General features: G+C 37.7%; 1 protein-coding gene across 1 annotated transcript in view; it reads right to left on the bottom strand.

The window, feature by feature from the left end:
- The window catches only part of DNAJC3 (DnaJ heat shock protein family (Hsp40) member C3), a 73073-nt gene that overhangs the window by 18851 nt on the left and 40071 nt on the right, over positions 1 to 14151 (bottom strand). The window contains exons 5-7 of the mRNA XM_002918645.4: positions 6021 to 6173; positions 4091 to 4272; positions 3546 to 3665 (exon numbers count right to left, since the gene is read on the bottom strand). Coding sequence (XP_002918691.1) covers positions 3546 to 3665; positions 4091 to 4272; positions 6021 to 6173 — 455 coding nt within the window. The remainder of the gene's footprint in view (positions 1 to 3545; positions 3666 to 4090; positions 4273 to 6020; positions 6174 to 14151) is intronic.

Raw genomic sequence — 14151 nt, 5'->3', positions numbered from 1 at the left:
GCAAATCATGATGAGTAACAAGGAGATTCTATTTCCAGAGCTGAAGAAAGGACCCTCTAGCCTTCACTATGTTAATCAATTCACCTGCTCATTCAAACACTGCTTTTACCTTATCACTCTACAGTGGCAAAGAAGGTAGCCCTGCCTGCAAAAGTCAGGAGATAAAGCACATGACCACAGACAATGTGTACGGACAAATCAAAGCACACCTGTGAATACCAAAGTGATGAATTTCTTTACAGAAAAATGCTCACGATTTTGAAACTGAGTAAAACACCTTGTTAACGTCTGACTTACACAGAGCATTTTCAGCAAAAGAGAGATCACGTTTTATTTCTTGGTCGCTACACACCTTCATGAAATAACAGAGCCAATCAGCTACATGCCATTTTATACAATGAATGTCAACATTCACAGCTAAGTATAATGTAGTTCCTTGCAGAAGGAAACTGCTTAAATTCCCAGCTTTCTAAGAAATAAAAGCTATTTCAGCTTTTAAAAAATTGTGAAAAGTATTAGTCATGTTATACACTAAGTTACTTTCCTTAGTAATGGAAAACTAAAAGATATATTTTTATACCATTGTGGCACCTTATTCCCAAAATGCATTACAATCTTCACATTTAAATGCTGATGTATTAAAACACAGATTTAAATATAACATTTAAAACGGAAGCTATCAATGACAAAATCGTAGCTGGGATATTGTTCTGTAGTTTTCCAAGATGGTCCAACAACCGTAGGAAACTGTACTACGAAACCTCACTTTACTTTTTACAACTACATCTGGAACTATGATTATATGCTCAAAATAAAAAGTTCAGTTAGAAAATAACTGCACTTCACTTAAAAAAAAAAAAAGCTAGCTTCTGAGAAAGTGGAGTGAATGTACTTTCCCCAGTTCCTCCAACTAGGTACATTTAAATTAAAATACCCTACACTTTACATATTTGTAAAATTATGAGAAGACTCAGAAAGAGGAGAGAAGGTAGACCATTTGAGGATGGCACATTTACACTGAACTAATCCCAAATGCTGTGGTCTTTTTTATGCTGATATGCTTTTATGTTCTATGCATACAAATCATAAAGTTACATAGACGATAATACAAATCGAATATACTTCTTAATTCTACAGTGGGCACCTGTGTTGCTCTTTTTGACCTGCCTGAGCTGGTAGCTGTGGTTGGGGGGCTAGAAGCTTAGAGGTGGGGAGGAGAGAATTCTCACGTTCCCCATCAGTATCTTGGTGAGACCTGAACTCTTCAGTCTCTTCACACAAAACTGGATAAGAAGATAGTTATGCATGTTTAGAGTTAACTTCCAATTTGCATATTTTGCTTAGAATTTGGAGGAAATTTTTTGAAGGATAATTGTCAAATTATTGGAAATTTGTTAAAGTAATACTAGTAAAACATGTTGTCATACAAAATTCATATTAACCTCTTACATCTGTTAGAAACATTGTTACACATAATTTGACTTATGTTGATTTTGTTTCACAAACAATGGTAAAACTTGAAGGAAAAAAAAACCACCTAGGGACCTTGGGACCTGAGGGAAATATAATATGGTAAATTTTCTGGATTTTTTTTTTCTTCATATACCCAGACTTGGAGCTGAAGCAGCCAGCAACCCAGAAATGCCAATGGGTGCAGACAAATAAATCCAAAAACCCAGCAAGAGCCTGCTCTCCCAAAAGACCTGGGAAGGGCAGCCTAGCAAGATGGAAAACTTTGACAATAACAGCTCTATTCCAGCCAAACACCACAGAAAGAAAGTAAAGCTCCACCCTACCAATGCCAGCAGGTCAAGTGGAGACCCTCGACTTCCTGCTGAGGCTGTGACAAGGTGTGCCCACACTGTACCAAGGTGGTGTCAGAGAAGGCCAAGTACGGAGCCAGGAGTTTCATCCATGGCTAGAAACAGTCCCCAAAACTCTCACCTGCTCCAAGTAGTAGTGAGAAGCCCCACACTTCAAGAATCAACAAAGGTCAAGTGGGAAACTTCTATCTCCCTGACAGTAACAACGCAATGCCCACCCCTGCTTCGCTGGAACAATGTCAGAAAAAAACAGCCAAAACAGAAGGTTTAAATTAAAAAAACAGTCTTACAAAATCAAAGTGTCCAGGTTTCAATTAAAAACCACTCATCATACCAAGAAACCATAAGATCTCAAACTGAATGAGAAAAGACAACTCCAATTCCAAAAGGACAGAGATGTTAGAATTATCTGACACAGATCTTAAAGCAGCCATGGAAACAGCAGCAATGACATACATGCTTAGAGCAAATGAAAGCAACAGACAGCCTTGGCAAAGTAACAGAAGAGCTACAAGAATAACCAAATGGAATTTGCCTATTAAAACTGAAAAATAGAAAAACCCAAATAAAAAGTTCATTGAATGTGCTTCAACAGTAGACTGGAGGTGACAGAGAAAAGAATCAGTGAATTGGAATGATAAAAAATGACCAAATCTGATCAGAAAGAAAATGAGCTAAGAAAAATGAGGAGAGCCTCAGGGACCTGAGGGGCTATAACAGAACAGCTAACATTTACGTCAGTTGGAATCTAAGATGGAAAGGAGAGAAGGCTGAATAAGTACTTCAAGAAATAATGGCTGAAACTTCCCAAATTTGACAAGATGTAAACCTACATATTCTAGAAGCTACGTAAACTCCAAATAGGATAAAAACAAAGATATCCAGGGGCGCCTGGGTGGCGCAGTCATTAAGCATCTGCCTTCAGCTCAGGGCGTGATCCCAGAATCCTGGGATCGAGCCCCACATCAGACTCCTCCACTGGAAGCCTGCTTCTTCCTCTCCCACTCCCCTTGCCTGTGTTCCCTCTCTGCTGGCTGTCTCTCTCTCTGTCAAATAAATAAATAAATAAAATCTTTAAAAAAAAAAAAAAAAGACATCCACACCAAGATATATCACAAACTTCTGAATATTCAAGACAAAGAAAAAAATCTTGAAAGCAGTCAGAGGAAAATGCCTTATTTTTAGGGAGAAGACCATTAGAATGACAATGGATTCCTCTTCAGAAACCATGGAGGTCACAAAGAAGTGGTACAATATTTTCAGGTGCTGTAACAAAAGGACTGTTAACCCAGCATCCTATACCACAAGAAAATATATACTCTGTATACATCTCTGTCACTCTAGATACCACATTATCTTTTAATAATCAATTTATATGTCTACCTCCCACCCTAATCTAGAAGCTTCTTAAGACCAAAAACCATGTCCTATTCATTTCTGCACCCCTAGTACATTGTCAGTGCCCAACACAGGAGATACTCAATACATATTTGGTGAAATATAAATATATCTGCTGGTAAGAATACTATGCAGTTACTATTATTTATATTCTGCTGCATTAAAAAAATGTACAGTTGTAGTAGTTTTGCCAAGGCCCAGTGCTTTCTAGGATATACTACCCTCAACGGCTAACGAGTAAAAAAGCAAGCAGTTCAACTGTTATTTTGTGCCCAGAAAAGACATATAAGGGAGGCTCTACAGTGCAAACAAGCAGACTCTTACCTGCCATCTCTGATGAGCTCTTCAGCTGACTCAATTAGCTTATTCAGTTTCTTTACTTGTTTATAGTGTGCGAAACACCTTTTATGATCCTGGTCAAGTTTAAGACATTCACGAACTTCACTGCTCATATATTTAAAAAGAGGAAAATACTCCAAGTCAAAATAATCAATGAGTAGTTTTCCATACCAAATACAGAAATCACAATAAAAGGTATTTTTTGGTAACAATTAAAACAAACAGACCTAATAATTTACCATACACTTTTACATATGGCATTGTCGCACACACGTATTAATTCAAATTAAAATGACTTAAGTAGGTTATACATAAAACACCCCACTTTGCTTCTACCAATATAATATCTCTATTTTCATAAGCATTGCTCATGTGGAAATAATAACTTAGGTATAACACAAAATATAAAAATGAAGAACGTAAAAACAGCCTTAACCACAGTTTTAATTTAAAATTGAAAAGAAAATGGGATTATTATCTCACTGCCAACAAGAAAAAGATGAGGAGATGTGCATGTCACTGGAACTGACCTGAGGGACAGTTCATGGTCTCCTAGTTGATAGTACAGTGTGCTAATTTTATAAAAAGCCTCAGTATTATCATTCTTCAATTTTGACGCAGCTTTTAAGTCACTTATCGCTTTCCTAGGTTCCCCTTCTTTTATGAAACATTCAGCTCGAAGTTCCCGTAGTTCTGCATCCCAAACACAAACCTTGAGAAACAAGAGAACTAGACTTTAAGAAACAGTAAACTATGCACACTCATGCTTCCCTCCCACATATTTTGCCTACATATTTATCAACATGAAATCATCTCCAGGTAATGTGATTTCTATACCGTAAATAGTATTAAAAAGTCTGATACAATTTAGATGTGACAAAACAATTTCTCCAAGAATATCTTAAATAAAGTCTACTGGGGGAAGGAATATCCCATATATACTAACGAGGCCCCTTTCCTACTTCCTTCAATTATATAATTTTAAAGCTTTGAAAATAAGAATACATGGCATTACTATTAAAAGGTTGTTCCAGTGAAGCATAGCTGATTTTGAAAAGAATATTCTGTAATCAGATTGTTGTACTTAATCAACAATTCTAATTTCTAGTCTCAAAAAATAAAATCTAGGTTCTACATCTGCAAAATATTTCTGTTCTACTGATAACTAAATAGAATTCTCTTTTATAAATTGTTGTCTCTTTGAAATTAAATCCTTGTATCACAAAAAGAAAGAAAAGAAGAAAACCATGTGGGAAGGCTAAGGCTTTATCATTTCTACTTTATCAAAAAGTCGACAACGTTCATAAATGGACGAGTATTCTTTAAAACTTAAGCCCAAAAGTCCACCAATAAAGCCTGTGGAAGTATCTTTTATGTATTTCTCAGAGTTGTTCTTTCTAAAGTCATGTCAACTTTTCACATGTATTAAGATATCAAAATCAGGGGCGCCTGGGTGGCACAGCGGTTAAGCGTCTGCCTTCGGCTCAGGGTGTGATCCCGGCGTTATAGGATCGAGCCCCCACATCAGGCTCCTCCGCTATGAGCCTGCTTCTTCCTCTCCCACTCCCCCTGCTTGTGTTCCCTCTCTCGCTGGCTGTCTCTATCTCTGTCAAATAAATAAAATCTTTAAAAAAAAAAAAAAATCAAAATCAACACTGTACATTAATTAAATATCTTGAATAATAAACTAGGTCAAAATGGATAGTCTAACTACTGGAAGGTAAAAATTTTAACTTTGTATTTCCTTAATAAAGCATTAACAAAATACTGTAATAAAACATGAATCCCGCTAGACCACACCACAGGATTTCCTCTACAAAACCATCAAAGCAGCACCTACTCTACATACATCCCTAGTTTATGGCCAAGACTAAGTGAAACTATACATCGAAGTGCTATGAAAATGATAAACAAACATGAATTAGGATTGCCTCTAGTTGAATATTTTAGTAGACTTCTTTCTGAAACCATCTGTCATTCAATCCTTCAGAGGCAAGAAAACTACAGACCTAGGTTTCCTACCTGGAACTCTGGATCTTGTCAACTCTTCATCGCTGCTTCCCTAGAAACTTCTCTTTCTAAACACTCCTCTTTGTCACAAACATTCTTCCTGTTCCTTCTACCAATTCTTTCATCTTTTATCCCATTATCTAAGCTCTAGAGTTCTTGCTCCCCAACACAAAAGGTAAAATCAAACACAAACAGCAAAGCAAGCAATACATACAAATACGTAACTCCCCCTCCACAGAACGTTCGGTACACTTACTGAGAACTTCAGTTCCAAATTTTGTTCTATATAAACATTATCTTTTCACTTCCGAGCTAAAAGCCCAAAGACCAATCTGATTTTATCCTATCTAGGTTTCTTGTAATACATAACATGTCAAAGTGTATAAACATGCCGTATAGTAAAAAGCAGTATGTGTCAGGCCTGCCAGCTGCAACGTCTAAGAAACTTACCTCTAAAATCTTATCAAGGAAGGTTATAGCAGCAGTATAATCTGAGCTCTCGAAAGCATCAAGTGCTTGGGAACGCAAACGTTGCATTTCATCAGATTTCACAAGTTGCAACTGGGCTTCCTTTTCTTCATTTTCGCTTGGGTTAGACTTGAGCTATAAGAATGAGAAATTAATGAGAAATTTTTAATCTCTTAAATCTCATACCCACAGTACACACCACGATCGGACCATTTTAAGTCCTTAAGTTCATGGGGGGGACAAAGTAAAGAGACACTGGCCAAACTGGCTTGTCCCAGGACTTGCCCGGGGGCTGACCAGCGGGAGGGCATCTTTACCTCCACACAGTACAGAGGAGCGCGCTGGAAGCTGGGGCAAAAGACCTGGGTCCCCAAACCTTACCAGGAAGCAAACACATTTAGAAATGTGAAAGGGCAGAGAAGAATGAAGTACAGAGAGCTCTCGCCTCACTCTTCGGTACAGCTCTGCAGAATCATGTGAGTTTTGTGTATTCTGCCTTCTAGCTCTATTTCCTAAATATGTATTTTTAAGTATAAAATAATTTTACCAAAATAATGAAAAACAGGGAAACCAAAGAGAGAGCATGTTTTTTAGAGGTTATAGGATGAAAATTTGATACCAGAGAGGCTAAGGTGTAATGAGAAAGGAAGAATTTATGGGGCAAAATGAGAAAGTAATACCTTATGTTAAAAGACTTTAATAATAGAGTTTTAAGAGGTCTGCACATTTTCTCTTTTTAAATAACTTTATCAACGTATAATTCATACCATAAAATTCATCCATTTTGAATGTGCAATTCTGATTTTTAACATACTTAGCAAGTATGTACCCACTACCACAGTTTTAGACCATTTCTATCAACCATTTAAGATCCCTTGTGTTTGCTTATAGTTCATTCCTACACCGAGCCCGGCCTCAGGCGCAGTGACTCTTAACAATTTCTTCCTCCAAATGGAAAATCTTAAGCTCAATGGCTTAGAAAAACTGGGTGCCTACATTAAAAAGCTCTGACTTGGGCAAGGAGGGACTTTTTTCCTGGCAATTACAGTTTATATGTAATAATTCCTGAAATCTAATATTCTTACTAAGATGGGAATTGTAGTTGATAGTTTCCAATTTTGGGTGAGGTGCAGCCAATGGTAGATTTCTAGAAATGTCTCTCCTCCAACTGACCAATCATACTGCTCCCCCTTTTAGCTAAAAAACACCCCCACCACGAGCTACTTGGTAGTAAACACTCCAAATGAGAAACCTCAAGGATACTATTACTGAGTAGAGGATCTCTATTTCTCCATTTTGTTTTTAGGATACTTTAGGTATTGTTTTGTCTGTTTAACTGTTGGCTTTTGACGGAATGGATAGGACTCCAAGTATCCATAGGTAACTAGGAATTAACAACCTCAGCTTGCTCTGAAGAGGATTGTCCCTGCATGAATGAATTACTCAGTTGACAGGAGTTGCTGTAAGGCCATGGCCTGCTAATCTATGACTGTTTTATCATCCTCAGGATGGTCTTGAACACTTCCGGGCAGACCACACTGGAAGGATAAATGTGTATGTCACTTTGCTCCAGGTAAAAGTAATTTATTGATTAACTTGTTTCCTATATGTACACTACTGCTCCTTTCTGAATAGACTACATTAGGATGTATTAGAGACTGCCTCTTCTGGATGGAATTTGCATCTTTTTTCCTCAAACTTTAGAGTCTAATCTCTAGCACATGATTTTTCTTGTTGGAAGGTGAGAGCAGGGAAAGCCCTAAAGTTTGAGGTTGAGGATGGAGGGCTCAACCTCGCTCAGCGCTCAGACAATGGGAATGGGAAAGATGGAGTGAGGTCAGGTCCTCTGGAGGATAGAGGGAGCTAAGAGGAGAGGGAGGGAATTCTTGCAAGGAGGTAAGAAGGGAGCCTGAAAAACAAACTAAGGATTTACAACCCTGAGGAGTGTCAAAGTAAGTTAAGTGAGATGAACGTGTGCACTCTCACCTCAGGTTGGGGGCCCCACCCAGGGTACGCACATGCACAGACTGGACCCTGCTAGCATTTCCCTCCCTCCTTTTTTCCTGTTTCTTCGTAATCCTTCTCTTCTTTAGTGTTTCATATTTCTGACCCTCTCAGATAGACCTCTACCTATGACAATATTTTATTTCTTATTTCTTACCATTTACTGTGATCACTGAACTTCTAGATAAAAACCCGTAATAGCTATGGGATGGGGGTTTGTTAAAAGGGGTGAACTGCCCTCTAATCTAAATACACCCCTATTTCTGGGGCATCAAATGAAAACAATGGGTCGATAACTGTGGTGGGCAGACTTCTAAGACGGCTCCAGAAGACCCCCACCTCCTGGAATTCATACCTTCGTGTGACCCCCTCCCCTAGAGTTCAGGATGGAGCTGGTAACTCCTTTTAACAAACAGAATATGACAGAGGTGACAGAATGTCACTTCCTTAGGTACAAAACACTGTGACTGCCATCTGGCTAGCACTCATTCTCTCTTGCTGGCAATCTCTTGTCTTCTCACCTGCTCACTCTGATGAAGCAAGATGCCAGGCTGTGAGATGCTTTATAGAGAGACCCACAAAAGAAAGAACAAAGGGAAGGATCTAGCCCACACTCAGAAAAAAACAGAGGCCTCAAGTCTAACAGCTCAAGAGGAATTAAATCCTGCCAACAATGAAACGAGTTTGAAAGCAGTTCTTTCACCAGCCTAATCTCCAGGTAATACTGCAAGCTTACTTGACACCTTGACTGTGGCCTCAGAGAGACCCGGAAGCAGAGCACCCAGCTAAGCCCGCCCCAATTCCCGACCCCATGAACTGTGTGTTGCTTTAAGCTGCTAACTTTGAGTAATTTGTTAAGCAGCAACAGATAACTAGTACAGTAGTTTTACCACTTTTCAATGGCCAGATTGTGAATATTGTCAGATTTTATATTATTAATGTTTTAAAATAAAGTCTAAATGGGAAAACAAAAAAACCTATGCCCAAACCTTGACTTTATCACTTATTATCTGTATATTATATATACATTTTCTTCACCAAAAAAAAGGGGGGGATAATAATGATGTGGGAAACAAAGGCAAAAGAAAAAATTAAATTTCCTTACTACCTACAGCCCATTGACAAGTCCCTGCAACAGGCAGAGTGACCTTCCTCTAGGAACTCAACTACCTCAATGTTGATACTTCGCTAAGGGCAAAAGGCAAACTTAGCCCAACCCCCAGGATCCTGTGAGCCTACTTTAACATATAAAAATTCTTTTGGAAACTTCCTTTATCTCTACCTGAACCCCCCTTCCTATCAAGATACATGTTAGCAATCATCCTCCAAGCATATGGCACACTGATACATACCTGAAGGGTCTCATGACTAAGATTTTATTAGACAGTAATAAATGACCTTTTCCTAACAATGGCCAGCTCCCTCAAGGTCCTGGAAACCTTGTTTCCAAAACACCTTGGAGGTTTCTACTGTCCCTAACTCCCTCTCAACCTCTAAGTATATAATCAGTCACCCATCACAACCCCAGTGCAGCTCTTTCTGCCCATGGGTCCTGTGGCCATGCTTTAATAATAACCACCTTTTCTGGACCAAAGATGTTTCAAGAATTCTTTCTTGGCCATTGGCTCCGAACCCCAACATTTCCTACATCAATAATGCTTACACCTTGAGGAACAGTCATTGAGAAATTAAAAAGATTTTTCATGCAACACATGGCAAGTACTCCAAAAAATGCTAAAAATTCCAAGCTCCTTTTTTGAACTTTCTAGAGTAGATAAATTGACAATGAGGACAGAATGCAATGCTTTAAACGGCTATTCAATTTATTTCCCATTGCATTACATATTAGCCAACTTAAACTGGGTGCCCTCTATGAAAGTGAGCATAATTAAAGTCCCAGAATAACACCTGGGTGGCTCAGTTGGTTGAGCATCTAACTCTAATGGTTTTGGCTCAGGTATGACCTCAAGGTCATGAGATCAAGCCCCTCCTGAGGCTCTGTGCTCAGTGAGGAGTCCACTTATCCCTCTTCCTCTGTTCCTCTACACCCCCACCTGTCCCTCAAATAAATAAAATCTTTTTAAAAAGTCCCAGAATAATAAAACCTTAATTTGACTCAAGGTCAAAATAAAATTAGATTCCGACATAAAATACATTCACCAAACTGCTTTTTGCTCAAGAAATTAATTTTTCCAACCCTATTAAATTTAATTATGGTTTTAAGAGGTAAGTAGTACAAATTTACATTTTTCATTTGATACTAATTGATAACATAGAAAAATATGTAATATTTGAGGTATACTGCAACATTCCCCAGTGACTTCTAAAATTTGCCTTCACAAATTCTTTCTGCAGTCTTTGTTAAGGGAACTGTACAAAAATAATACCAACTAATTTGAATGTCAATAAAAAGTAAGACCCAATTTTTGAAAAGCAACTGTATCCAAGTCAAGGGGTGGATGATTGAGTTAAACTGTTCTAAGGTACTTATAATTTTCTAGTGGAAGCTAAAGATAGTGAGTACGTGTAAACCTTATTAAGCATGCATGTTGAAATTCCTGAGTAATGACTAAGAGAAAAAGACACAGTATGTATGGAGGGAAGGAAGAGAAGGGTGGGTGGACTGACAGGAAAGGAACACTTGGATAAACAGAATCTAATAGAAATAGACACAAAAGATGTCAAGTTGCATTTCTTATACCAACCAAGCCAGCAAAAACTACACTGTTCATATCAAGTGCTGTTGAAGATACGGGGCACATGGAACCCTCTTACACTGCTGGTGGGAATATACATTTGGATAACCACGTAACAGGACACTGCTTAACTGTCTGGCCAGGTTAAAAAAGGTATATACCCTATAGCAGCAATTAGAGTGTGATCCAGGGACCCTTGGGAATCCTTACTACCCTCTCAGAGGTCCGTGGGGACAAAAGTATATATGGATCAAAGACAACGCATTCAAAGTGCAGGATAAACCAATGGATTTCATTACGACAGAGTACTAGAAGTTCACCCGTTAGATTTCCGAGTCCACACTGCAACTAACCAAGAACTACTGGAGTTCGGTACAACATCAAAGAATATCCACAACTATATAAAATGAATATTAAAACATTCTTCCTTTTCCAACCACTTAAATGTGTGAGCCACATTTTCTTCAGGATTACTTCAACCAAAATATAAATCAGATCTGGGAACCTGATTATCTTCAAGTAAGCCAGATATTAAAGAGATTTACAAAATGTAAAAAATACCCCTTATTATTTTTTTGTTATTTTTGAAAATATAGTTATGTTGCATGCAAAAATATCTATATTAACATATAACGGGTTTGTTACTTTTAAATTAGTAAATATTTTTTAATTCCTAAAATTAACTTCTAATACTGTAAATCCTGACATAAACAAAAGCTCTTTGGAGTCCTCAATATTTAACAGTATAATGGGATCCTGAGACCAATCCTGAGAATCTCTGCTCTACAGGGACTCAGCATCACAGGGAAAATAAGCAAGAATGTCACTGAACCTGGCAGCGTATAAACTCAAATATTTGTTGAATTCATAAATAAAACCTACCAGAAATGAAACATGAAAATGTGAGCTTGGGCTAATTTCTCACAATCATAACACACAAAAAAGATATCCTCAAGATTCCAAAACACTCTCATTCCCTCAGTTTTAATCAAGCCAACATCCTTAAGTCCCATCCCTCCAAGCTTCCTTAACTATTCCACACAAAGGTAATCCTCGCTTCTCTCTAAATGTTTACATCACTTAAGAAACTCCTAACAAGGAAGTAATCTAAGAAATCACCTTGCCCAACCAACTCCGACTTTGTAAATGAAAATACTGAGTCTCACAAATGGTAACTTGCCCAACATTACACAGCTAATCAGGAGGAAAGTGGGGTGGGTCTCCCCACTTGTAGTCACATGTCAATCTTATCTTGTTATCTAGACAAGCTTATATTCACTTCTTATAAATATCTCTGTGCTATCAACTTTTCACATATTTAGGGCTTATTTCTTCCGACTAAAGGGTAAACTGCTAAAGAATAGGATATATGTCTTAATGCCTACACTGCATGCCTATTTTTCTTTTTCATTTAATACTGTTACCTATGAGCTATGTTGTACTGTCTCTAATTTTAGATAAAGAAATCAAATGATTATATAACTTGCCAGGAGTCCTGCTTTGGATGATGATAATGATGAAGATCGATAATGACAGAAGAAAACATTTAGGGGCGCCTGGGTGGCTCAGCCGTTAAGCGTCTGCCTTCAGCTCAGGTCATGATTCCAGGGTCCTGGGATTGAGCCCCGCATTGTGCTCCCTGCTTGGCAAAAAGTCTGCTTCTCCCTCTCCCACTCCCCTTGTGTTCCCTCTCTTGCTGCCTCTCTCTGTCCAATAAATAAATAAAATCTTTAAAAAAAAAAAAAAAGAAAACATTTACTAAGAGCTTTCTATATTTCAGGTACTATTCTAAACCAAACCAAAAAACCTAAAGGATATTTCAGATTGTCTCCCTTTTACACACAGGAGGAATCTGTGGCTCAAAGTCACTTCCAGAGCCTACATTCCTAACTAGTACCTCTTCTGTGTACAATGACGCCAAACATGTAAGCTGCCTAACTGACATCTCCAACAGGACATCTTCACAGCACCTCAATAACAAGGCTAACACAGAATTCCACACCCCATTTCCATCCCACTGCCACCATCAGCATGCCATCCTTGTTCAAACAATGGCTCCTCTTATTATTTAGGACAAAGCCTAGGGTCATGCTAGATTCTTCTTTATGTCACTATGAGTCTGGCTCTGTTTTCCTGCCGATAACTTTCAAGCCTCATTCCTCCCTCTTCCCCTTTTGCCTCACATCTGACCAAAGTGATAAAGCATAATTCAGTTTCTCTCAAAGTGGAATGAGTACTAAAACTGATAGAGTCTTACCATCAGGCCCTCGACGTGACTGCATGTGCACAAAAATGGTCTAGCACACTTCAGTTGAGTTACTAACACTGTTGGTACCACACAGACTGAGTTTAACTACCATTTAAAGTTCCCAAGAAGCTAATGTATGACAAAGGCAATGAACAGAGCAGTGTGATAATAAAGATGTATATCTAAGTCTCAAATGGCTCTTTCTATAAGCACAAAGTAAAAATATTAAGTTAATAAGAAGGCATTATTTAACCAGCACCAACTATTCTTTTAATAGGACATAAAGCAATAACATGTCTTACAACTGATGGCTCCTTATATTTGATGAATTATGGCATATGATCCAGTATTACATCTGATTCAAAGAAAACTAGAGCAACTGTACTGAGTTGTAGGACAGACTCCTATCTTTATATTAAATTACAACCAAATTTATTTCATGCCTTTAAAAGTACTACTCCCTATTCTTCCTAGCTCATAACAGGTATTTTTATAAACTGTTTATTTCTGATTTAATTATCTTGAGACAATACAAGCATCCTTTCTGTACTAAAAGGTTAAAGATGGAAAAAACAATGCCAAAAGTTATATTGATGCATATAGCTGATTTACGTTAATCTGATTTGTTTGCAATTAACACAAACTACCAACAAAGAGTTTATTTAAAAATCTTACCAGAGGTTTATACTTATTTAAAAACTAAACTGCAATTGGCCCTGATATTTACCTAGTAATATGGTTGCTCACCACAATCAAAATGCAAGTTGCTAGCCTTGTCAAAATAAAAAATACTGAAATATGAAATAAACATTTAAACTGACCATTACCTTCACTGTATTTGGATCTTACAGAACACTGCCTCAATCTAAATACTTTTCACTTAAAACCAAAGCATGGATAGCAAAGATAAATAAATAAGGAAAAGATAAATAAAACAATGAACACCAAAAACAGAGGAGTTTAAACTACATTTACTGTACCTTGGAGTTGATAAGAAGGAGGAATTCACAGATTGCAAATTACAAAATAAAATGAGTTGCTGACAATCAGGATTTTTATAAGGGAGCCCATGATCATTTCAATAGAGGCAGAAAAAACATTTGACAAAGTACAACATCCATTCATGATAAAAACCCTCGACAAAGTAGGTTTAGAGGGAACATAC

Source organism: Ailuropoda melanoleuca, chromosome 7 (genome assembly GCF_002007445.2).
Source record: "Ailuropoda melanoleuca isolate Jingjing chromosome 7, ASM200744v2, whole genome shotgun sequence".
In the NCBI taxonomy this organism is placed as follows: domain Eukaryota; kingdom Metazoa; phylum Chordata; class Mammalia; order Carnivora; family Ursidae; genus Ailuropoda; species Ailuropoda melanoleuca.
Note: the sequence above shows the minus strand (reverse complement) of the source record. Positions and strands in the feature narration are given on the sequence as shown.